Below are 24,034 nucleotides of genomic sequence, written 5' to 3'. Positions count from 1 at the left end.
GCCAGTGACCCCCTCCTGGCAGCTGGATCATGCAGTCCAGCCAAGAGGTAGTAGTGTTGAATAAGCAGGACCTGGGGGGCTTGGAGGCGAGTGACCATGCCCTGGGGGATGGGGCAGCAGCTACAGTGGTCTGCCCCAAATCACTGGGCCAATGCCTTAGAGGGGTGGGACACAGACTGGTCAAGCCCTCCTGAGCAGTGCCTTCCCATTACCTGCAAAGGGGGATGCAGCCATGCTTGGGTTCCGTGGAGGTTTAAATCCCACTTTGCCATCGCCCAATGAGATGCATTTGGGTGGGGGTGGTCTCAGGACTACAAGGGGTTCACTGCTACCCCACCTCTAAATACATACATCCAGGGGCTTCCCTGGTGGTCCAGTGGTTAAGACTTCACCTTCCAATGCAGGGGGTGCAGGTTCGATCCCTGGTCAGGGAGCTAAGAAATTCAATAAAAACTTTAAAAATGGTCCACGTTAAAAAAAATCTAAAAAAAAACCATAAATACATACATAGATACATCCTTAGATGGGGAGCTCATTACCTTGTGTGGTCACCCTTTTGATCTCATGCATCTGCAACTGTTGGGAAGTTCCTCCTAATATCTGGCTGAAACCTTTTTCTCCCTGCAGCTTTCCTCACATGCCCCAGGTATGTCCCTACAGAGTTGGCCAGAAGCCAGGTAGAGAGGGCAAAATGGAGGAGACCAGGCTACTGGGCCCTGTGGCAGTGGTCTAGGGGTAGAGACCATCTCTTCTGCACTCTGTTTCTGACCCCCATCTGCAGCCTGGGTCATGGTGGGTCCTCGTGGAACTGGCACTGCCTGCCTGCCCCGACCCTCCGTGCAGCTGGTGAGCCAGCTTGACGGCAGACAGGTCTCTGGAAGCCTGTCAGGAGAGGTGGGGGTAGGGATGAGGGGGGATGGAGGGAGTCCTCACTTGGGCCGATTTTGGTACACAATTCTCCCCTTTGCCCTCTCAGCAGAGATCTGTCCAGCCCCTCTTGCCACCATCAGCAAGTGTGTGGGAAAGGGGTGGTACTGGGCCACAAGGTCATTATGAGAGGAGGGGCTGCAGGAGGACCAGGGCCCAATGCCCTTGAAGAGATCCACAGAGAACTTTGGGCTAATTAAATCCACTTCTAAATATAGGAAAGGGTCTGCCATGTTCTGGAGAGGGACCCTTCATTCTGCCCACCCAGAGCTTCAAGCAATATCCCTGTGCCAGGGTGCCAAATGGCTGTCACTTCTAGTGCTGGTGACACCTCCAGTGCCAATTCCAGTCAGTTGGCTGTGGCTGCCTGGCTCTGAGTGGCTGCTGGGGGTTGATTTGTCATGTATGCCAGGGTACAGGGGAACCCAATGTGGTACCAGTGGTGAATTCTAGCCCCAAATCATTTCCATTTCTTCGTTCTGACCAAGGAACTTCTGGGTGAACACAGTGGACCCCTGATGTGGGTGGATAAGACATGAATGTCTCTCCCCCCCCATCCCCCCAATTAGCACTGTGGTGGGCCATGTGGCTCTGTGCAGCCTTGGGGAATACGGTGAGCTGAGGATCTGGTCATCTCCAGGTGCAACCAGAGCAAGAACGGCTTAGAACCACGCACGAGCCAGGGTCACTGGACAGGGACCCCCTGAAACAAGCCCCACTGGGCAGCATCCACACTGGTGCCCCCTGCACCCCAAAGTTACCTGGAGCTGGCCTAGGGTTGTGGTCCCATTTGTGGTCATGTGTGTGCCCTGTGTCACTGCAGGGACCAGGCGGCTGCTCTCCACCTGGCAGGGAAATGTAATCTGTGCTAAACCCAACTCGGGTGGCTGAGCCCCACAGGGATCCTGCATGACCCCAGGTAGGGTGGAGGAAATGGACACCAGAAAGCGGGGAAAATGCACACACAAACTTCTCCTCCCCAGGCCCAGACCTGTGGCCTTTCGGTGAGCTGCGTGAGGGAGGCCAGTCCCTGGGGCCCTGCAGGATGGGCTGAGCCCACGGTGTCTGTCGAGTTATCCCTGACCGAGGAGGAAAACCGCTGTTCACCGAGGGGTCCCTTTCTACCCTTGAAAAACTGCCAGCCCCACCCACTCCGGCCTCCACAGTGGGAACCCTGGGGCAATGAGGGTGGAAGAGCGCCCGGGCCCCGGAGTCAGATGGACTGCGTTGGAGCCCCGGTGACCTAAAGCTAGTGAGAACCTCTCTGAGCCTCAGTTTCCCGTCTGTAAAATGGGAGGGCAGCAGAACGCTCCCTCGCGGATTGTGGGGAATACACACAACTGACGCTGAAGGGAGGGCGTGGCGCCCAGCGCCGGGCCAACAGCAGGCGCTGGAGCAGGATACCTGGGAACTGGGGGTGGTGATAGAGGCGACCCGGCCCGAGTCCGGCGATGGGGCGTCGGGCCTGCTCCCTTCCCCGCTCGGGCCGGACGGTCCGGGGACGTCCTCCAAGGCGACCGGGAGGGGGCGACCCGCCGGAAGGGGCGGCCCGCGCCCGGGCCTCAGCCGCAGAGGTCCCGGCAGGTGCCCGGGCCTCCGCTACTCCACGAGGGGCCGTGGTCGGCAGAGACGGACATCCAGAGCGCCCAATGGCAAGCCGGTGTCTCCCCGCGCCCGTCCAATCGGTGCTGGCTGCCGGGCCTCCCGACCAATGGAAACACTGGCGGCGGCGGGGCGGGGCGAGGGTCGCCGCGCCGGCAGGCCCTCTTTGCGCACGGGCCGCGAGAGGGGCGGAGGGCTGCCGCGGGCTGCGCTGGCCTCGGGGAGTGAGTCCTGCACCGGTGCGAGCGGAGGCCCCGGGACAGTCACTTGCGCCCGACCGGGGACGCCGCGCGCCGAGGACCCGGGGACGCCCGTCCGGGGCGGGGGCCGCGCTGCGGCGCCGCCCACGCCGCGCTCCAGGTAGGCTCGGGCCGGAGACCGGGGTCGGGGCCGGGATCGGGGCTGCGGGATGGGCAGGGGCCCGAATCGAGGTCCGGGCAGGGGTCAAGGTCGGGGGTCCAGCCCGGCTCTGCTTCACCCGCACCGAGCCCGCGCCGCGGTGCGCAAGACCCCGGACCGACGGGGGCGGGTCCCTTTGTGCGCAGCCTCGGGTTCTGCCTGACCGGCCGTGCGCTTCGGTCCGCGCGCCCCTCAGACCGCGGCCCAACATGAGCCGTGTCCTCCCCCTGCTCGACCGGGCGCCTGGAGCTGGCGCCGCTCAGCCACGGAAACTTTCCATCGGCCGGAGGGGCCCGGGGCAGGGGAACTTTCCTGGGGCGGCGCGCCGCCGGGAAGCACCGGCACGGCCGGGCCGAGAGATGTCCGGGCGCCGCGCTGCTCCCGCCGCCCAGAGGACGAGGGAGGGAACGCTGCCTGGGGTTCCTGCCCGGAGCCCCAATCTGGGTCCCCCTCCTCGCCACCCCTGCGCCCTGTCCCCTGGCTGAGGCGTGTCCCCTCCACTCGTAGTGGGACTCGGCCCAGGCTTGCCGTGGTGTTACCCTGGCCGGGCAACCGGAGATCCCCAACCTTCCTATTTTAATCTTAAATAATTAAATATTGGGTTATTACAGTATGTCACCGTTTCTAACGTCTGTATAACGTGTCCCAGTGGAAACGGAACTTGGGGACTCCAGCGGCCTTTTCCTTTAGACCCAGGTGTGTTTAGGAACAAGGAAAAGAAAAGAACTGCCCCAAGGGTTTCATTCTTTAGGATCGATTCATTTTATAACCTCTCACTCACACCCCTTTCCCGAGTCACCGAGCAGGGCACACGCCGAGTCAGGGTTTATGAACCCAGGGGGTTGGATGGTGACCGGCTTAGCACCTGTGGGGCAGCCTCCCCCGTGAGGACACACACAGGGCTGCACTGGGAACCTCCACTCCCAGGTCCAGGCTGCCAGAGGTCTGCACACCCCAAGCAGGTCCCACCTGTCCTGGGCTCAGTGTATCTGGATCTGGGACAGTGCTGGACCCACAGCAGTTCCCGAGCTGGACCTGGGGTCTGGCCACAGCGTGTGGGGCTGTGAATTGGGCACTCGTGCTTTCCCCCAGCCTTGCCCTGTCCCATCCACAGCACTCTGTCTGTTCCCTGCCGCCCCATACCCCCAACTCTGAGGTCCACTGGCACCTAGCACAGGGCTGGGCACAGAGCACTTGCTGTGCTCAGGACTCTGGTCCTGGCCTGGGGAGGAGGTCACATAAGCACAACCCGGCCAGCCGTCACCCCATTCTCCTCATGGGCACAAGTGCCTGTTGACCAGGTGCCTCCTGTGTGAGCTGGGCCAGCCCTCAGTCCTGCCAGGTTAGAGATGCCCCCCAATCTGGGCTGTGTGCCTCCCCCAGGGTGGCCCCTCAGGGCTCCCTTTGCATCTCCCAGTTTCCATGGGGGCTGCACCTCCATCCTTCTTTGTGCTGCACAAGGATTCAGGTGGGTTCACTCCCCTTCATCCCAGGAGACAGGCCTGGGACCACGAGCAGTGGGATCCTGCACTTCCAAGAGGAGCCAAGAACTGTAGCGCAGAGGGGGGTGGGGACACCAGGCCCAACAGAGCCTCGGCCAGCCCCTAGCATGTGCCCTGGGCTGGCGTCAGCAGAGGGAGGGAGGGGGCAGAGCTGGGGTGCTGTGGGATGCCAGGGAGGCAGCGAGGGGTTCTGGGACCTTCCCCAGCAGTGGCTCGGGTCGGGGAAGACATCTGTTCCCTTGCTGCCAGCTTCCATCAAGACTAGGATGAGGTCTCAGCCGCTCTGCAGGAGCCCCAGAATCAGAGAGTAACCAAGAGAGACTCGGGGTCAGGAATTCCTTCCTGGGGCTTCCCGAATGGGAGAGCTGCACAGCTCAGCCTATTTCACAGGTCGGAAAGAAGAGCCCAGAGCTGGTGGACATCTACATCACCTACAGGGCCCCCAGCCCGGGCTGTGTGTGTGTGAGGCACAGCGCTTACCACTGCCCCAGTGGACCCTGAGGGGCCAGCGGCCTCTAGCAAAGCAGCAACAAGCTGAGTGCAGCCACCAGAGGGCACCCAGGACTGCCATGGCCAGCAAGACTGGCTCCACCCAGCTTCCCCCAGAGGTGGGACCCTTCCCAAGGCACCCGCCAAGGCATCCGCTGGGAGGCTGGAGTTCTGCTTTCTCCAGGCCCCCTGTTCAGGGTGGGGAGCTGGAGAGGGGCAAGGACCCTGGGCAACGCCCCTCAGTACCCTGTGCCCTCACCGCCTCAGTACAGCAGAGGGAGGCCGAGGGCTGGGTGACGGGGTTGTTGAGCACAGGCTCCAGCAAGGACCGTGGAGGTGGGGTCCTCCTTCGGGCGTGTGCCCTAGGCACCTCCCTGGCCCCCATAGGCCATCTTACCACTGCCCAGTGGTCCGGGCAAGGTCTCTGCGTCTGCCACTCAGCGCAGGGCTGTGCCTCTCTCTGCCTCAGTGTCCTCTGTAAAACAAGGGTGCAGCCAAAGTGGTGCCTTTTCAAGATGTGCACAGAGTGACCAGCAGCCTGGAAGGGCACATCAGGATTTGCTGTGGTGGAGCAGGACTCAAGGCTCGAGTGCAGAGCGAGCTCTCAGTCAGGCCGGCCTGACCCTCACCCGGGCTCCTCACCACCCACTGCGGCCCTGAGCTGCCTGCCCAGCATCCCCCCAGCCTGGGCCCTGTCCCTCCGCTGGACTTGGTTTGTGCACATGGGGGCTGCCTCATGCTGTCAGACATCTGTGGTGTGTGCTGTTCTGGCTCTTGGCCAGCCCTTGCAGAGGCCTCCTGCCCCAGTCGGGGACACAGCAGGCCTTTTCAAGGCTGGGGGTGGGTCCCTTGGCCCCGAGGCTCTTGGTGCAGGGTCCTTGGCCAGGACCAGCTCTGAGGGATGCTAGAAAGGGCTCCCTGAGACAGGTACCCCCACCCTCTCGGCACAAATCCCATCAATGCTTCTACCTTCGTATCTCAGACCTGTCCGTCTGTCTATCCATGGCTCCAGGGCTCTTATGAGGTTCTGTTCCCCGCACACCCCATCTGTACAGTGCTGCTGAGATGAGGCACCCTGGGGACACAGACTCCACCTCAGGTCCCACCGCCACCCTGCATCCCCAGACCCTCCCTGCCCCCCTGCTCCCACCGTCCTGCAGGAAGCTCCCTCGGGCCCCCTCCCCACCTGCAGCCCTGCAGATGCCCTCCCGCCCCCCACACTGGCATTGACTCCCGGCCCTCCTCTGCATTTGTGGAGTTATTGGCCTGCTGGAGTCCCACGAGGCGGGAACCACGTTCTTCCTGTGGCTGGATTGGGGGGAGTGTGTCCTAGGGGCAGGAAGACCTGAGTTCAAATCCTGGCCCAGCACTGCCTTGCCTGGACCTGGTTTCCCCATCTGTAAAATGGTGTCCTGGGCTGACCCCAGGCCCCTAGTGAGAGTCACCGAGATGATGGGGCACAGCCAGCACTGGGGAGAGGCTGGCGGTTATCAGGACTGATAAGAAAAGCACGTGGTTTTCCATGGAACAAGGTCTATGTGAACATTTAAGCCAAAAGCAGACGTGCCCCAGAAGCATCACATTCTAAGCAAAAGCTGATCCCTGAGCCTCAGACCTCAGGGTGGGAGCAGCAGGTCCTGCTGTGGGTGGGGAGGGTGCAGCGGGTGGGTAGACTCCCAACCACGCTTCCCCTCCCAGGTGCTCGCTCACACACGTGTACACGCATGCACACACACGCCTGGCTTGAGCTCCCTGTTCTTCCTTGCCTCTGGCCCTGGCATCTTGATCTCCCCCCATGATCCCACCCTGACTTGAAGCCCCTCCCCGTGATGAAGGGGCTACTGTGAGGCAGAGAGACCCACCCGCAGGCCCGCAAATGAGCCATGTCCACAAAGGAAGGTTGGACAGAAGCTTGGAACAACCTGGTAAACACTGCAGAGCCAAGGGGAGAGAGCTTCTGCCACTGTGATCTCCCGGATGTGGCCTCCAGCCTGTCTGTGGTGCCCTGTTTTCCATTTTTACAACACAAACACTTTGGCAACATCCCCAGACCTAGACACAAGGAGAGGGAACATGTCCCCAGACCACTGGCCGAGACAGGAAGCTGCATGGTCCTTGGTCCAGGACTGGGAGGCTGGCTGCTGGCCTAGGAGGGACATGGATGGGGGCTGGCCTCGGGGAGCTTCAGGAGAGGCAGGCAGCCTGTGTCCCAGGGCAAGTGAAGGGGGCAGACCCCTGGGGGCCATGACCCCCTGAACAGGCCAGTGGGATCCTGGTGTGGGAGTTTATCACAGCAGAGCACACCCAACCTCTGGAGAAGGGAGGCGTTATCATCGGCTCAAAATGGCCAGGGTTCTGAAGGATCGTTAACAGCGTAAGCAACGCCCAGGAGGGACCGTGGCAGCCGATGCAAACTGTAGACGTGACAGTCCCAGTGGGGTGGGGGTGAGAACACACACGGTCATGTGCGAGCGGGTCTGTGTTGGAGCACCACCAGACGCCCTTGGGTCAGGGATGACAGTGTCCAGCTGGGGCTCTGGCCCCATGCAGAAGGGACTTAACCCCGCCGGTTGGCTTCACCAGGCGCCCTCTGGTTCCCTGCAGGATGTGGAGCCAGCCGGATGGGTGTCTGAACATGCTGACCTCCTCCAGGGACGTCCCCTCCTCACACGGGTGGTGGGCCGGTGGGTGTGGTCCATGGAGGGATGGACTGTGGCCTGAGTGGTGTGTGCTTCCGGCCAGCCTCAACCCGGGTGGGCACAGGGCCCTGGGCTGGACAAGGCTGGACGTGGGGCCTCCTGCCACCCCTACTTGAGTTCACCGATGGCCTGGGTATGGACCACAGATACCGGCTTGAGGGACGTCTGGCTTGAGGGACAAGCGTGCACTGGGGACAGCCCACCAGGACATTAGCTGGACTGGTCCACACCCTCCTTGACTTGGATGCCTGGCACGGCAGTGTCTGGTGTCGCACAGGCCGTCAGATTCGCTCCCGGCTCAGGGTAGTCCCTGCTGCACCAGGGAGGTTGGAGCTGCCAGCCAGGACAGGCAATGGGCCCACATGCTGCGGCTCCTGGAGGAGGGCACTGAGGCCGGGAGGAGGCTTTGTCTGAAAGGGCCAGATGGCCTCTGGCACACACAGCCACCCTGGGCCACCGTTGGAGTGGGGAGGGGCCGTGACTGCTGTGATCATGGCGAGGGCGCTGGTGCTGGCCCTGCTGCGTGGGCTTCTCTGCTCATCACAGCTCCAGGGGCACGAGGCATGGTGCCCAGGAAGTATAGGAGGGACGGAGGCTGAGCGGTCCCTGTGGCCCCCAGGACCCTGTGTGGTGGGAAGTGAGCCCTGCTGGTACCACTCTGTCAGTTTGCTGTGTTGCCTGATTTGCAGAGTGTGGTGGCCACTTGTGCTGCCCCAGTGCGGGAGCCCAGGCCCCAGCCCGGCCCTCTGCCCCTGCCCCGCCCAGCCCCGTCTCCGTGGGAGGCTCAGCCCACCCAGCCCTGTGGATTCTCAGTGTCCCTGGGTGTCCAGCGCGGATGGCCTGGCCCAGCCAGCACCTTACTTGGGTGGTGGTGAGAAGGCAGTGGCTACAGACTCAGGAGCCTCCAGACGCCTGAGTGTCCTTTGCTGAGGGCTGTAAGACAGGAGAGGGCAGGGGACCTGCTCCTTCCTCTTGTGTTCCACAGGACCTCGGGTGTGGCAACCTGCCAGCCAGGCAGGTGGGAGGACCAAGGTCTGGCCAAGCATCTCAGTGGCCAGGCTGCTGGGCCACACGGGGGCTTGTGGATTGGGATGAAGAGGCTCAGCCTGTGTCCAGGGCTTGCTGGGCCAGAGCACCAGGCCTTGGGACGTGGTGTTGCTGGTGGCACAGGTGGCATGGCATCTGGGGCTTAGGGTGGTAGGTGCTTGCCCCCACCCCCCTAAACTTGTGATGGACCACCGTGCCTCAGATTGGCAGGCCAACCAGACACCAAATGGCAGGTAATGGGGTCTGTGGGAGGCTGCCCACCGCCTCGCCTGCTGTGCCTGCCCTTGCTGCTCTTTTCCTGTCCCTGTTTCTCCCTCCTCCCTCGTGCTCCTCGTTTTCTCCCTGTTTCTCTCTGTCCCTCTCTCTCTGCCTCTTCCTGTTACCCCATCTCCTGCGCTTCTCGAGTCTGGTAACGGACTCTTCGTGTCTGCCGCAGGCACTTACGCACAGCCTCGCGGGCACTGGTTCCACCAGCCTCACCCGGGCTGAGGGAGGCTGGGCCTCTGTGGCCGCGGCCCCCCTGGGCCTCTTGGGGTCGCAGTTGCGCACAGAGTGGGTCCTGCCTTCATCCGTCTTTCTTCAGCCTTTTAATTTTTGCTTATGATGGCTTTCGTGTTCAAAAATTGTTCAAATTTTTCACGTTTTGTGTGGAATCTGTGGAATTCTTCCTCCTTCAATCCTTCTGTTGTTCCATGCGTTGTCTAGCACGTGGCCAGATAAACACACATCTGTCTTCTGTCGGTGTTTCCAGGTCAGCGTCTACACTTGAGATTTCATCCATCTAGAATTTACTGTGACATAAATGTGAGGCAAGGGCTGAACTGTGTTGATATGGTTGTATCTGAACAGTTTCTTGACTGATGTTTTCTATCACCAGAAACTATAAATGTGACATACCGCATCCTCAGGTTCGAGGTGCCTGTGGCCCTGTTAGAAGATCAGGTCAGGGCCTCCCCTTGACCAGCCTCTGTTCTGAAAAGTCACGGGCGGCCTCGCGCTTGCCCTGCAGATGCAAGTTGGTCCATGCAGTTGGGGCCTCCTCCCTGGGACCCCCGGTGTGCTGGCCTGTGCACGTGTGCATCCCGCTCTGGTTTCCCCAGGTCTCCAGCCCCCCTGAGCCTCCTTGGTTACTGAGAACAGGTCCCTGCTGTGGGAAGGCCCCTCAGAAGCCCCCACAGTGATCTGGGCCCCTTTGCAGCATCCGGCCTGTGAATGTGTGACTCCCTGTGGCTGGGAGGGCATGGGCTGTCCCATGCCCGAGTGGCTTTGTCATGCTGTGGGGGGTGAACGGACCTCTTCCTCTAGGGTCACGGGCTTGGCACCCCCAGGGCCTCCAGTGGCAGCACCACTGGGCCAGGCACACACATGCCTGTTTGTGTCTCAGTTCAGGTTGGGTCGGCCGGTCCACCTGCCTCGCAAGCATCTTGCCTGCGTTGCCAGAGAGCGAGGTGCTGGCCCTCGCCTGTGGGCGGCTCTCAGCCAGGCATCCAGGGGTCTCTGTGATTGGACTCGTGGGTCATTCCCTGGGTGGGGGGGCTCAATATGAGAGGCAGGAGTGAAGACCACGGCCCCAGGGATGCCCCCAGCCCCTTCCCACTCTGGAGCACATGCTTCTCAGCAATAACATTCTACGAGGCGGAACTTGGGTTCAGACCTGGCTCTGCACGCCCTGTGGGGCTCAGCACAGGTGGCACTTCGCGCTGGCCGCTGTGTTATTGTGCAAGAGCCATGCCAGCTTCTGGCTGTGCCATTCCTTGCTCAGGGTGTCTCCCAGCTGGTGGTGTGACTGCGCTGCGGGGCCCAGGCCACCAGGAGGGACAGTGCCACGCCAGCCGTGCTGGGTGGTCTGTGCAAGCCTGAGGTGGCCACTGGCCTAGTGGCTCTTGGAGCAGCCCCTGCCCCTCAGCTCACCCCTGGGGCCTCTCCCTGCCACGCCAGCCACAGTCAGCTTCTGGCTGTTCCCTGGCTTGCTGTGCTTTGTTCTGCTGCCTGGACTGGACTGTCAGGCCGCTGAGGGGGCTTTCTTCCCCAGGCCCTGGGCGTCCGTCTCCGTCCCTGCGTGACCTTCCACCGGGGCACCCAGAGTCGTCAGTTCCGCCCTGAGTTAGGTCTTGTTCTGTGGGGACACCCCCCTGCAGCTCTGATTTGGGTAGGCTGAGGCCCAGTTTCTTTCGCCCACAGGGAAGGCTGCCCATTGTCAGGTGGGGAGAAGGAGACACCCCGCCCCCCTGGCACATCTTGCCAGGTTGTCGTTTGCAATTGATGAGTTTGGTATTTCAAATATGCCTTTAGTTAAACTTTTTCTTTTCAAAATATTTTCACTCTCCGTGAAATCCTAATTAGGCCATTCATTCATCTGAATGTACTTGCTGCTCTCTGCATTTTGCAAGATAACGAGGCTTCCAGCGGGCTGCCAGCCAGTCCTCTGGGGCCTTTGCTGTGTGCCCTGCAGGGAGAGGCTGGCGCCCTGTGACACCTGCACCCATGAGCCCTGGGCCGCAGTGCCTGCGGGACACCGAGTGTGCAGATGGGGACACTGAGGCCTGGGGTGGCAAATCGTCTCTGACAGCCCGGGAACTTTGCACGATGTTTCCTTAAGGAAGTAGAGCTGGGTTTACTCTTTCAAGATCCCAAGTTAAGGAAGAAAGGGAAGCACCCTGTTAACAAAGCTGTCAGCTGGTCCTCGCCTGTAGAAGAGCTTCTGCAAACAAGAGACGATAGCTGGGCAGCAGGGTCCTGCAGCTGACATCTGTGCATGGATGACGTCCAGCCCCTCTGGGATGTGGGCAGCTTGGTGGCAGCGTGGACCCTCCTCAGTGCCGCCTTGGGTGTGTCCGGTGAGGGCCAGGCCAGGCGGCCTCCTTCCTGCCCTGTGGAGGGACAGCAGCCTGGAGGCTGGGGCACAGAGCCCAGGGAGAGTGAGTCGTAAAGGCTAGGGTTGACATGACTACAGTCTGCTCAGCTTCTTTCTGGGCAGAAAGCTCAGACCCCAACCCGACCCCGACAGCCCTGCTGGAGCCCTCTGTTGGGGGTGGCTCCTGGCCATTTGTGGGGTCCCTCGGGGACCTCCTGTGCCAGGGGAATTTGTTCCCAGGATCCATTTTCCACCACTCCTGTCTTCCCTCTTGACAACTTTGTGTCCTTTTCTGCCCGTTTGGCAGGTCTGCCTTGGGTTTGCATCCTGCAGCCTGGGGACAGCGTCCCAGCTGCTGTTTAGCTTCCGCCATGTTTTTCTTCAAATCCCCACAGGATCCTCATCACCCATGATCGGTCCTTCTTATAGTTTGTTTCCAGCTCATCAGTTCAAGGCCATCTTTAACCTTTTGAGGGCACATCAGCTGTTCCCTGATGTTTGTGCTGGTAAACGGCAGCTCTCCTGGGTCCCCGGGAGGCAGCAGGGTCTGCCCTGGGCCCTGGGGGCTGGGGCAGGTCTGTGCAGCCTCAGTGTTTCTGTCCAGGGTCCTGGCCCGGCCATGGTCCCCACTCCTGTCACAGAGACACTTTGGTGTGGACTGAGGCTGGGCACCTTCAGGCTGTGGAGCCAGGGCAGGCCCGGCCTCACAGGTCTTGGTGGGGGCAGCCTTGCCAGGTGTTCAGGACAGGAATGCAGTCTGCCCAGAACGCTGACCCCCAGGAGCCTGAGTCCTACCTCCCCCAGCACAAGGACCTGTCAGTAGTGTCAGGTCACCTACCATCCATTTTCTGGGGCAGGTGAGGCCCCACAGGGCAGCCTGGGTGCCTCTGGGGGTGTGTGTGCATGACTTTGTGGGTGGCTGCATGCGTGAGCCTGCGGGTGGATTTAAGGAGGTCCCCAAATTGTCAGCATACCAGCTGCAGTGTTCTGCGTCCTGGCGGGGGCAGGGCACACAGACAAGTCCGATTCCCAGCAGGCTGTCATGGTATGTGGTGTGGGGGGGTGGGGAGCCAGGCAGGGACACTGTGGGGCCCAGAGCCTGCACTGGGTAGGGGTGGGGTGAAGCCCCCTGCCCAGTTCCACTGGGTCATCATTTGCATATAAAAGGCAGGACTTTGCTGTCTGATGGAGGCTGGTGGTGTCTGGACCTGTGTGCCATGGGCACTCCCGGGCTTCAGGAGCACTGAGTTGGCTCCCAGGCAGGTGAGGTGTTCTGGAGCAGAGAGACTGGCATCCAGCTCAGCTTCTGGGAGAGAATGGGAGTTCCCAGGGGCCCTGGGAGGAGCCAGTGCTGGAGGCCACACAGGACCCTGGGCAAGGGCAGACCAGAGGGGACCTGGCTCTTTGATGCTGTGGCTCAGGAGCAACGATGGAACCTCCCTCCACAGGGCATGCTCTGGTCTCTTCCCTGCACTCCCCTTTGATCCATCCAGGGCCAGGTGGCCACAGCTGCCCTGCCTCTACCCTTGACAGCTGGAGGGTCTTCCTGACACCTGTCACCCCCTGGGCTGTGGGTACTGTGCCTGCAGGGCCTGGAGTCTCCCTGCTGGACCCCGGTGTTCCCGATGACGGAACAAGGGACCAGTTTCTCACTCTCACACTTCCCAGGGAACCTCCTTCTGGAAGCTGAGCCCTAGGCCCCATCTTCCTGGATGGCGAAGGCCCAGGCTGGGCTCTGTGGGGAGGTGGACCTGGTATTGCTGACGATAGTCTGTGCAGGCCCGTCCCAGTGCCCAGAAGTGTCAGCAGCTTGCAGGAATGCTGGCGGGGAGGCAGGCGGGCGGGGTGTGGGGGTGTGAGACGGGGCCTCCGTGGGGTGCAGGGGTATCTCATCTGCTGACCATGAGGGGCACTGCCATGTCAGGGTTGGCCCCTTGGCAGCCCCCCACCCCCGGGCCCTGTGTGGATCTGCCCACAAAGGGGCAGATCTCTCCTGGGGCCTGCTGTGCCTCGTGCTGCCACCCGGGGGCTGTGACCCCCAGCCTGGGGGCTTAGTTAGCAAAGCCGCAGTGGGTCACATTGAGGTCACTTGGGGAGGGCTGCCCGGCAGGGCGCCCAGCATGTGAGGGCACTGCAACGTGCCTGGTCAGCAGTGGCCAGGGTGGCATGGGCCCGCAGACTGGGACAGGGAGGGGCTCCATGGCTGCGGTGAGCCTCCCTGACTGCAGGGCCGGGGCACAGATAGGGCAACACTCTGCGGTGGGGGCAGGGAGCTCTGCGCTCGGTCCCTGTCACTGTGCCCTGGACCCACATTGCCCTCAGGGTCCCATCTCCCAACCCCTGGAGTGAGCCCAGCCACAGCGAGGCTCCTTCTTGCCCAAACCTGTCCTGAGGTCCTGGCTGCAGCAAGGCTACCCCAGGCCACCCAGCTGGCTGGCTGTGTTCCCCCAGGGCAGGCAGGCGAAGATGGGGGGCCCTGCAGCAGGGCAAGGCAGGCCCGGATACATGGGCAGCCCCTCAGCAGGCCTGATGCCAGGCCGCGCCATCTGACCCGCTTGCCTCCTGAGGGCTCCCTGTGCCTGCTTCCCACCCAGTCCTGAGTCTGGTTTCCCGTCTGGCAGGGAGTTTCCCCACTGCCAGTGCCTCTTCCACTTATCCAGGGAGAGCATGTTTCTTGTCAAATGGCGGAAAGGCCGTGGGAAGTCCTCAGGCCCCCACAGAGAGCCTCTGCTGGGGCCCTGGGGCTCATCCCAGAGACCCTTCCATGGGCAGCTGGGCAGGTGGTGCTGGGGTGGGTGTCTCAGCCCCTAACCACCAGGCTCTCCTGCTTCATCTTTCTTGGCTCTGCAACCTTGGTGGGGGCTGGGCTGACGAGCCACGTCTTGCCCCCCAGAGACTTACTGGCCACAGGCTCCCAGGGGCTGAACCCCCACTGCCCCTCAAAGGGGCTTTGTGCCACCACAAAGAGGCTCTGTCCCTCAGAGAAGCTTGGGTGTTACCATGGTGACAGAGGGGGCCTGGGAAGAAGGGGTCCAGCGTCTTGAGGGAGAAAGGGTGTTCCAGGCACACGGCACTGGTGCACACAGGCCACCGGCCCTCAGCCTGACCGGACAGCTGCCCCACCTGTGCCTTCGGTGGGGGGGTGGTCCTCGGGGTCTCATGGACCCCTTGGCCCCTGGGTAGGAGCTGGGCTCCCAGGCCCCGGTGCCAGTTGGATCCGTCGGGTTTGGTCCCAGCCTGGCTGTGAGCCTCAGGCTCCGCCTCAGGAACGCCTTGGCTCCTGTGCCCACCCCAGAGCACGGTGGGGTGGGGCTCTGAGCCTGGGCCCTCAGAACTGCCCCCTCGCTGCTCTGCTCTCCCTGAGATGGAGTGGGGGGTTGGGGGAGCCACCTCCCAAAGGGACCCTAGTGGGAGGTATGGAGGCAACAGGCCAGCCCACCCCACACAGTGGGGCACCTTGGGGTTCCCCAGCCTTATGCCCGGGCTCCCCTATTGTGGCCAGGCTGGAGTGGGTAGGCTGCTGGTGTAGGCAGAGGGACCACCAGCCCCAGCCCTCCCTGCCCTGCCCTTGGGGTGCCCCTGGGCTGGCTGCTGCTGTAGAGACTGTGGAGGAGGTGGGTCCTCGCTGCCCAGACCCCACACTTGGAGCCTGTCAGGCATTGCCCTCTGGCTGCAGCTGCAGCTGGAATCTGGGTCAGGTGCAGGAGGGGCAGCCTAGGGCTGGGGGACTGCTGTCCATTGCCATCCCACAAGTCCACCCAGAGAGGCAGGGAACCCGGAGACTTGGAGCAAGTGTCTGTGACCTGCCCTGGCAGGAATCTCAGACTGAGACCCTTTGGTGGCCTCTGGTGGGGGCTCCCTGTGGCTCAACCCCTCCAATGAGGAGGGGCAGCAGCTGGATGCTCACCTACACCTGGCCCACCCTCCTGCCAGGGTGAGGCCTCCTCTGCCATGTCCAGCCTGTAGTTACCTGGCCGTTTCCCAGCCCTGGCCCTGGGCCCAGCCCCAGGCCCTTAGCTCCCAAGACCTCAGGCTCCGTGGGCTCCCAGAAGTGTCCCTGCCTTGACCTGGCTCCGAGCCTCCTGCATCAGCCTCCCCATAGCCCCTGGTCCTCCTGGACCACCAGTCCAGCGGCTCCTGCCCTGGGGCTGACCAGTGCTGCCAGGGACCTGGCTCTCCCTTAGCCCAGGGCGCCCCATCAGTGCAGGGCACGAGCCCCTTGGGAAGAACCGCCCAGACCGTTCCCCCTGCACAGAGCAGTTGTACTCTGTGTGGTCAGTGGGTGCTGCTGGGTGTCCACAGGGACGGTTTGGGGGCAGGAGGAGGTCACTGAGGGGCCATCCCTGTCCACCTCCCACCCCCATGGTGTTGGGTCCAGGTGGCGATAGGGTCACCTCCTCTGCTAGGGAAACCCAATTTCCAGGCTGAATTCTGTTACAGTTCTCCCAGCTCCCTGAAAACCTAGCTGCTTCCCTCAGGTGGCGGGCGGCAACGCCCAAGCCCCTGGGGAGAGTTCCCTGGCCTCGCGCTCACTTGCCTGGCCTGCTGGGGTGGGGGAGGGGCACCTGCTTTCCCATTTCTTACTTGCCTCTCGAGAAGGCAGTAGCTCTGAGAACATGGGTGCGTGCAGAACTTTGGACCTGCTGCAACCTGCGGGCCAGGAGCCCTCCACCCAGAGCACCGCTGCAGCCGACATGCCCTCTTTCCAGTGCGTGTGTATATGTGTGTGTGTGCGCGCGCACGCGTGACCATTTCCACACTCATCCTTCGCACCTCATCTCTGGGCCACATGCCTTGTTGATGACCTTTTCCCACCTCGAGTTGGGGTTCGGTTTTTCCTACTGACTTATATAGTCACCGTATAGATGAAGGATATCACTTTTCTACTGGATGTTGTGAAGACGATCCCAGTATTTTGTTTTCTTTGTTGTTTTCTCCCACTTCCCATATCATGGAAAATTGCAAACACAACAGTGGAGAGTAGTGTGTCGTGTCCCCACGTGCCCGCGCATCTTCCGCAGCAGTGGAGCCGTGTCTACGTGTACAGTCCCACTTGTCTGTCTGAAACGCTCGCTACACTTGAAAAGCAAGCCACAACCACAGCACGTGGCACTCTTTCTGGATGTTTAGAAATGTTTCATTCTCACAAAGACAAGCTGGTCCTTTTTCCTTGGCAGTTCCTTCCACTGCTTTAAGGTCAAGAACGGACTCTTCCCATCCAAGCCCCCCCTCACCCTGCGACCCCCGCATTACACCAACTACGGGTGACCCTGTGGTCCTGGCCGTGGCACAGTGCCCGTCCTCGTGGGCTTGGCCAGAAGCTGTCCCTGTGGCTGTGGGCACCATCCAACCACAGCAGGGGCGGTAGGGTAAAGATGGGCACTTGCAAGGCCTGAACAGTGCTGGGAGCATGGGGGGGACACCGTGCACTCCCAGGTGGGTGGCCTTCAGCACCCCTGCTGCCTACTTTCCTCCCCATCAAGTGGGTGGGGCCAGGGGTGTGAAAGGAGGCCTCCACCCATAGCCAGTCCCCTACCTCCCCTTGTGAAGGTTGGGGCAGTGGGCAGTGTACCAACAAATGGCCGGTGAGGGGTCAGCACTGGAGCCCAGGCCTCCTGCCAGCCTGACCCGTAGGAAATTCCTCTAATTCCTCAACCCAGATTGGACTCTGTCCCATAATTTGATTTCTGGAGCAGGGTTTAGCTGGACTCCTTCTGAGGAGGAGCGGCTGATTTAGCAGGAAGACGCTGAGTGTGGGCATGGTTTCAGGGGAGGGTGGGCATCTCCTCAGTTCCTCCATATGCCTGCACCCTCATGGGGGAGCGGGCGCTGGTCACAGTGGCGCCCCAGCGGGTTTGGGGGCCCCTTCCCAGGAGTGTTTCTCAGCCTCACCCTTGCTCACCCATTCATCCACCCAACTACCCATCCACTCATTCCTCCTGCCCGCCTCCCATTTTCCCCCCACCCTGCTGCCTCCGTACCCACCCACCCTCCCATGCAGCCCCCTCCTGGCAGCCTCCATACGTCCCCTCACTGTTCATCTGTGTCCCTTTCCACCTGGTCTCCTGCCCTTCCATCCCTCCAACCACCCAACATCCGCCCACCTGGGGCCACTCCTGGGGTGCCTAGGCCTGGACACGTGCCCCAGGACAGGCTGCCTGTGTCTGCATGGCACATTTGTCCCTGTCCTCTTCCTAAATCCACCCCATGGGTGACGGGCAAGCGTGGTGAGGAGCGGCCTCCACCGAGGACTCAGGAAGCTGGTGGCTTGGTCTGGGCAGGGGCGGGAGGGGCCTGCCCAGCAGGCAGTGTGGGGCCCTCGCAGGGGAACAGAGGCTGGGAAGGCATTGGCCAGAGAGGAGAGTGAGGGTCACTGAGGTCCCGCACATGGCACTTCCCTGGCGGCCCCCAGGCCTCCCGGGACAGCAGAGGAAGCAAGTCTGGAGCCGACCTCTACCCAGGATCAGCTGGGTAAAGCGTCTTTGAAGTCTCATGGTCCATCTTAAAAATTCATGCATATTTTGCCTTCCGTGTTATCACGTGGGTCTGCAGCCAGCCCACCACCCCCGTGCTGACCACCACCTCTCCCAGCAGGAATTCAGTTCGTTGCTGTTTGATTTGTGTGACAGGTGCTGGGGAAGTGGAGCCCAGCCCTGGACCCACGCTGGTCTCTTCCCTCGATGGGCCTTGATTTCCCCAGCTGTCGCGGGTGCTGAGGGAGTCTCTGTGCTGTCCTTTCACCTTGAAGTGCACCCGCACCCTGGCCCAGCTGGCACTGGTATGGCCAAGCCCAGCGCTGACCCTTCCTTTCCAGGGCTCTGTCCTTGCAGCCGGTTCCCCAGGGGCCCATGAGCAGCAGAGCTGACCCTTCAGGGGTACTGCCAGCCATGCCCAGGCCCCATGTTGGTATGGCCTTGGCGGGCTGGCCTGGGTCAGGCTTTGTGCTGCACATGGAGCCCCCGCGTGGCCTGCGCCCCACCCGCTGCCGTGCGCCTGGGTCTGAGCACACATACTTCTGCTGCTCTTTGCCCACAAAAAGCAAACATGCTGGTCAGCCAGGGAGCAAGTGGTAAGGAAAAGCGCTGGCTCTGGCTCGTCTTTGCAGCTGCCAAGCCCCCACTGCCCCCACCCGCTCCCCGGGGGCCCACAGGGGCAGCGCTGGGCTGGGGCCCGGGCAGGCCTGACTCTCTCCAGACGCTGGGCCTCGGGCGCCCAGGCCCCTGCCCTCAGCCTCCTTCGGGGTCAGGCGTCAGGCACATGGGCCACTTCTGGACACGGAATCTCAGCCAGGCTGTATGCATGGGGTAGACACCGCCCTTGCTCCCAGCCAGCGTGGCTGGAAGTGGAGGTGGGACCACTGGTCTGCAGGCCCGCGTCATCCCCGCACCTGCCTAGGTGGCCCAGAGGCTGCGGAGCAACTTCTCACTCCCTGCCAACTAGTGTGCCAGCTCTGCCGTGCGAGCTGTGTGGCTACAGACAGGTCCCCCACCCTCTCTGGGCCCCAGCGCCCACCTCAGTGAGATGGGCCTGTGCTGGTGCCATGAGGGTGGGGTGAACTGGCATGTGCTTTGGACAGCAGAGGGCCTGGGAGGTCTGAGAGCTGGTCACACCAGCTCTTTCTTTCCTTCCCTTCCCTCCCCTTCCCTTCCCTCCCCAGCAGGCTCTGGGACACCCATGGTCCGAGGTTCTGCTGGGCCTGGCAGGAAGCAGGGAGCCCGGGTCAGAGCCCCACACACCACAGGGAGGGAGCCGGCTGCTTCCGGCCAGCCTTGGATTAATGGCTTTTAATTTAGAATTTAATCAATGTGGCTTCTCTCCAGAGAGCTGGATGCTGTGGTCTGGGAGTGAGTCATGTGATCTGTGAGTGGGGTGGGCAGGGGGCCCACGACGGCCTCTCCAGGCCCCCGCCCTGGCCCCACCCTGACTTGCTCTGCTTTGCCTGCAGTCAGCCAGCATCCTGGTCATGGAGGACTGCAACGTGCACTCGGCTGCCAGCATCCTGGCCTCAGTGAAGGAGCAGGAGGCCCGCTTCGAGCGGCTGACACGGGCATTGGAGCAGGAACGGCGCCATGTTGCCCTGCAGCTGGAGCGTGCCCAGCAGCCTGGCATGGGCAGCAGTGGTGTGGGCAGTGGGCAGCCCTTGTCGATGGCCTGGCAACAGCTTGTCCTGCAGGTAACAGCCCAGGGACTCAGGAAGGGTGAAAATGGCCAAGTGGGGAAAAAATCAAGGGGCCTAGGTGGACCACAAGCCAGCATGCAGTGGCTTACTGCACGACCTGGGGCCTTTGGGGAGGGAAAGAAAGTGGGATTCCAACCCCCTTGGGTATGCAGGGCATCATGTGACAAATGGGCAGGACACAGCCCAACCCTCAGAACAGCACTTTCCACTTGTGTGAGCCCTCAGGGCCCAGACAGCTGGGCAGGGTCTGTTCTGGGCAGCTCAGCAGTCAGCCTGGTGACACTGAGGGTTTTGCTTCCATGGAGTCTCTCTGCCTTCGTTGCCTGCATCAGTCAGTGGGTCAGCGCCGGGGGAGGCTTGAGCAGGGCTGAGGCTCTGCCTGCAGCCCAGCAGGTGACTGGCCATTGCCCCTGCTCAGCCCCAGGAGGTGTAGAGCCCAGTCTGCTCTTGGCCAGGCCCTGAGAACTCTGAAGTTGGGATGTACAGTCAGGTCAGGAGGCCTCATGGGGTCCTCTCGACACGAGCTGTGCCCCAGTACCGAACCTTCAGATGGGGCAATAGCGCCTGGCTCCTGGGGTGCTGGTGGGGGAGGAGGGAGTTTGCTGTGATTGTTGCAGTTCCTGTGATTGACTGAGATGCAGGGCAGGGCACGGGCAGAGCTCCAGGGAGCCAGATGGGCTGCTGGCTGTGGGGGCCCGGCACATATGTGCTGGTGGCTTGGGGTGGCCTGGACCTCTGTGGCTGGAGAGAAAAGGAGGGGGTTACGGGTCTTGGTGGAGACTGGCCCAGTGCACTAGCTTCATCTAGCCTGGGCGTTTGGGGCTCAGAAGCAGTGGTCTGTGTCAGGCTGGGGGACCTGGCCAGTAACTGCCCCCAAGCCTTAATGTCCTCATCTACCAGTGGGTGATCCATACGCACGGCCCAGCATGGTCCACAGTCAGAGCTGAAGACACATCTTCAGTGGGCCCATACACACTGGGTAGCTGTCTTTCCAAGCCAGCTGGTGCTGAGGTGGCTGCACGGCCAGTTTATGGGAGGCTGGAACTGAGGCCAGGTGGGTCTACGTATGAGGGCCACCCCTGTGGCCCCCTGGACCCCAGGCATTCCAAAGGGTGAGGCCTGCACCCCCAAATTTGGGGAGCAGAACAGCCCGCTGGGCCACACAGGGACAGTGGCAGCCCATGACCCCAAGGCCACTCTTTAGGCTCCAGGCCCTCTTTCCAGCCCTCCCAGGCCAGAAAGGGCTCTGGCCTCCAGCCCAGAGGGTGCTGCTGAGGGTCAATGCCCCTGTGGGAAGACATTCCCATAGCCTGGAGCTGCCCTGGCCTCCTGAGGGCTGCAGCCTGAAGATCAGGCCACCACCCTCCCTGCCCACTACCCCTCCCCACCCAAGGCCCTCCAAGACCTGCCCTTGGTTTTCTCTCTTGGGAGGAGATGGTTTCTCAGGCTGAGATCAGAGAGAGTGTGTTCCCAGGGCTGTGGCTGGACAAGCAGGGCTGATGGGGAGGCAGCCACATCCAGCGGGCCAGGCCTGGCAGCCTCCATGCCAAACCTGCTTCCCAGACCCACCTCAGCAGGAGGTGCCTAGTGACCCACCTGTGAGCCACGGCTGCCTGGACCTGGTCCTAAGTGTCAGAGCCCGGATCTGTGCAGCTTGGAGGCTGGTGGCAAGGCAGGTAGCTGGGGCTGGGGAGTCGAGAGTCTCGGGGTGCTGCTCCACAGTGCTGGCTGCCTGCCCTTCATCCTCTAGCAGAAAGGGTCGCCTCCTCCAGACACCTGGAGCAGGCTGGCTGGAGCAGGACTGGCCCTCAAGCAATGTGTGTGTGTGTGGAGGCAGGGGACACCTTTAGGGACCTGGCCAACTTTGGGCTGGGCCAAGAGGGGGATGAGGCTAGGGCAGTAACAGATGGTGAAATTTAGGAGAAGACAGAAATGACTCACATGTAAGCATCCAGGCCAAGTTCTCTCAGGGCAGTGGTACAGTCTTCTGCTCCTGCCCCAGGTAGCTCCACGGATGGAAGTTACAGGGGGTCCAGTGGTAAGGACAACTCAAGGGAAACTGAGACTCAGAGGAACATGCAGTGGACACCCAGAGTGCTTGAGCATGCTGGTTGCATGGCCTATGTGCATGGAGTGTCCTAGAAGAGGAGTGGGGTCTGGGGAGAGGCAGGTGGGAAGCAGAAAGCCAAGGCTAAGGCCCCCTCTCTTGCCCAGCCTGCTGAACCTTTGTGGGCCGGCCCAGCTCTGTTCAACCCAGAGCATAAGTCTCTTGTTCTTGGTGTGAGAGCCGTTGCCTTGCGTTTGCGGGGTATGACCCGAGAGGGCCCCAGCCCAGACCCTTTCTTGTGTCTACGCTTCCCTTTGGCCAAGCCAGACCCCCAGGGTGGCTGCACCTCCATGCCAGGCTGCTGGGGGTGGGGAGTGCACCATAGTAGGAGAAGCCCTGATTAACCGTCCCTTCTAGCTACCACTTCCCAATAGGTCAAAGACATGGAAGGGAGAGGATCTGAGGCCAGCTGGCCCCACAAGCTTTCGCCCAGGGTCACCCAAGAGTTGTGCTCCCTCCCCTCCCTTTGATCTGCTCTGACACCTCTCAGAGGATGGGGGACCCCTGGGCCTCTGTGACTTGACGGGGAGAATCCAAGACAAAGTGGGTCAGTGCAGGCCCGGGTTGAGCTCTGTGGGGACGCTTACTGGGGAGGTGCTGGAGGGTTGGCAAGAGCCTGGAGCCAGATCTAGGAAACCTGAGCGACATCGCCGTCAATACTCTTATAGGCCACCATTTCACAGCTAGGGGAAACTGAGTCGCAGCCGGGATGGGCAGCTTGTGCCAGGAGGGTGGTCTTGCAGGATGCCTTAGCCACACTGGCCCCTGCATTGCCAGAACTGTTTCCTCAACTGCAGGGGTAGGGCTGTGGGCTCTTTTACTGGGGGTAAACCGAGGCCTGGGAAGGAGGACTCGGCGGGAAAATGCTACCTCCGCGGTACGGGGGTGGGGAAGGGGAGCCCTGACTGACCTGACCGCAGGGGCAGAGGGCGACCCCGGCCCAAGGCTGCAGGCAAGACCCGCTCCGCGCCAGTCGGGGCGGGGCTTCGCCCCGCCCAATTGGCCGCCCGCCGCCCCGCCCCTCCCGGGTGAGACCCCAGCCGATTGGCTGCTATCCTCCCCGCCCCAGCTTGGCCCCTCCCGATTGGCTGCTCGCCTCACCGTCCCGCCCCTCCCGGTTGGCCGCTGGTCGCGCCTAGCCAGGTCGGCCCCGCGGGGAGCGAGTCCGCCTAACCCGAGCTGAGCGGCCGAGGCATCGCAGCTGAACCCAGTCCAGCCGCCGCCACCGCCGGCTCGCGTCCCCCGCGCCCGGCCCGATGCCGGCCGAACTCAGACAGGTTGGAGGGAACTTGGTCCCGGGCGGGGGCACTGTCCCGGGGGCTGGTGGCGGAGGGCGGGGCGCCGGCCCTCCGGGAGGACCCGCTTTTGTTCGTGGAGCCGCCGGCCGGAGGTGGCTATTGTCTGCGCCCCCGGGCCGCGGCCGGGCGGGGCGGCGAAGTGAGCGCGCCACCGGGGGTGCGGGGAGCGGGTGGAGGGGTGGGAGCGGGCGCACCCGGGCCAGCGCCCGGGACAGGTGCCTGGGACGGGGTGGTGGGCAGGGCCTTCCCGAGCAGACCCTCTGCGCGGGTGGGAGGCCGAATCTGGAGAGGTTGGCGCGACTAGGCCTCCCCCAAATTCACAGGGCCCCGGCTCTGGGGGCCGCGCAGGAGCTTCGGAGCTTTAATGCAAGCCGGGTCTGCCGCGGCAGCGCACGTGGAGAGACGGCTGGGGGACTGCCCTGCCCACGTGCGGAGGCGGAGGGGGGCTTCCTCCCAGCACCAGCATGGGGGAAGGCTTGCGGGCAGCCTGCACTCTTGCTCAGAAGAGCGGGGTCCCCTAACAGGTGGGGAAACTGAGGCAGAGTGGAGGAGCAAGAGATAGGTCTCCTACACACCTGCTCACCTGGACAGCTAGGTGCCTGCCTGCCCCAGAGATGGAGAGGCCAGTTCAGGGGAGCTGGGGGAATGTGGGGCCACTGTGTGCCTGATGGGTGTGGGCTGGGCTTGGGAAAGCTAGGGTGGGTGATGGCCCACCTTGCCGTCGCCCACAAGCTTGCTCCCCCAGTCTGCTGGGCACCTACTACCCCTTGGCCTCTTGGCCATTCATCCTGGGCCTGCGCCCTTGCAGGTGGACTGCTGCTGTGGAGCGGGGAGCTCCCGGTCAGCCAGGGCTGGGTTTGCCACTGTGGACACCAAGGGAGAGGACGTCTGTAATGGCCAAGGACTTGCTCCCTGGTGGGAGATGCTTGCC

General features: G+C 62.3%; 1 protein-coding gene across 1 annotated transcript in view; it reads left to right on the top strand.

The window, feature by feature from the left end:
• The first annotated feature begins 2,280 nt into the window (after positions 1-2,280).
• ARVCF (ARVCF delta catenin family member) overlaps positions 2,281-24,034 on the top strand; it is a 36,659-nt gene continuing 14,905 nt past the window's right edge. The window contains exons 1-2 of the mRNA XM_022551459.2: positions 2,281-2,889; positions 19,465-19,692. Coding sequence (XP_022407167.1) covers positions 19,483-19,692 — 210 coding nt within the window. The 5' untranslated portion in view covers positions 2,281-2,889; positions 19,465-19,482. The remainder of the gene's footprint in view (positions 2,890-19,464; positions 19,693-24,034) is intronic.

This window comes from Delphinapterus leucas, chromosome 14 (assembly GCF_059928025.1).
Source record: "Delphinapterus leucas isolate spDelLeu-1000000601 "Yukka" chromosome 14, BTC_Dleu_Yukka2, whole genome shotgun sequence".
Lineage (NCBI taxonomy): Eukaryota > Metazoa > Chordata > Mammalia > Artiodactyla > Monodontidae > Delphinapterus > Delphinapterus leucas.
This window is presented reverse-complemented; position numbering and strand designations above follow the sequence as displayed.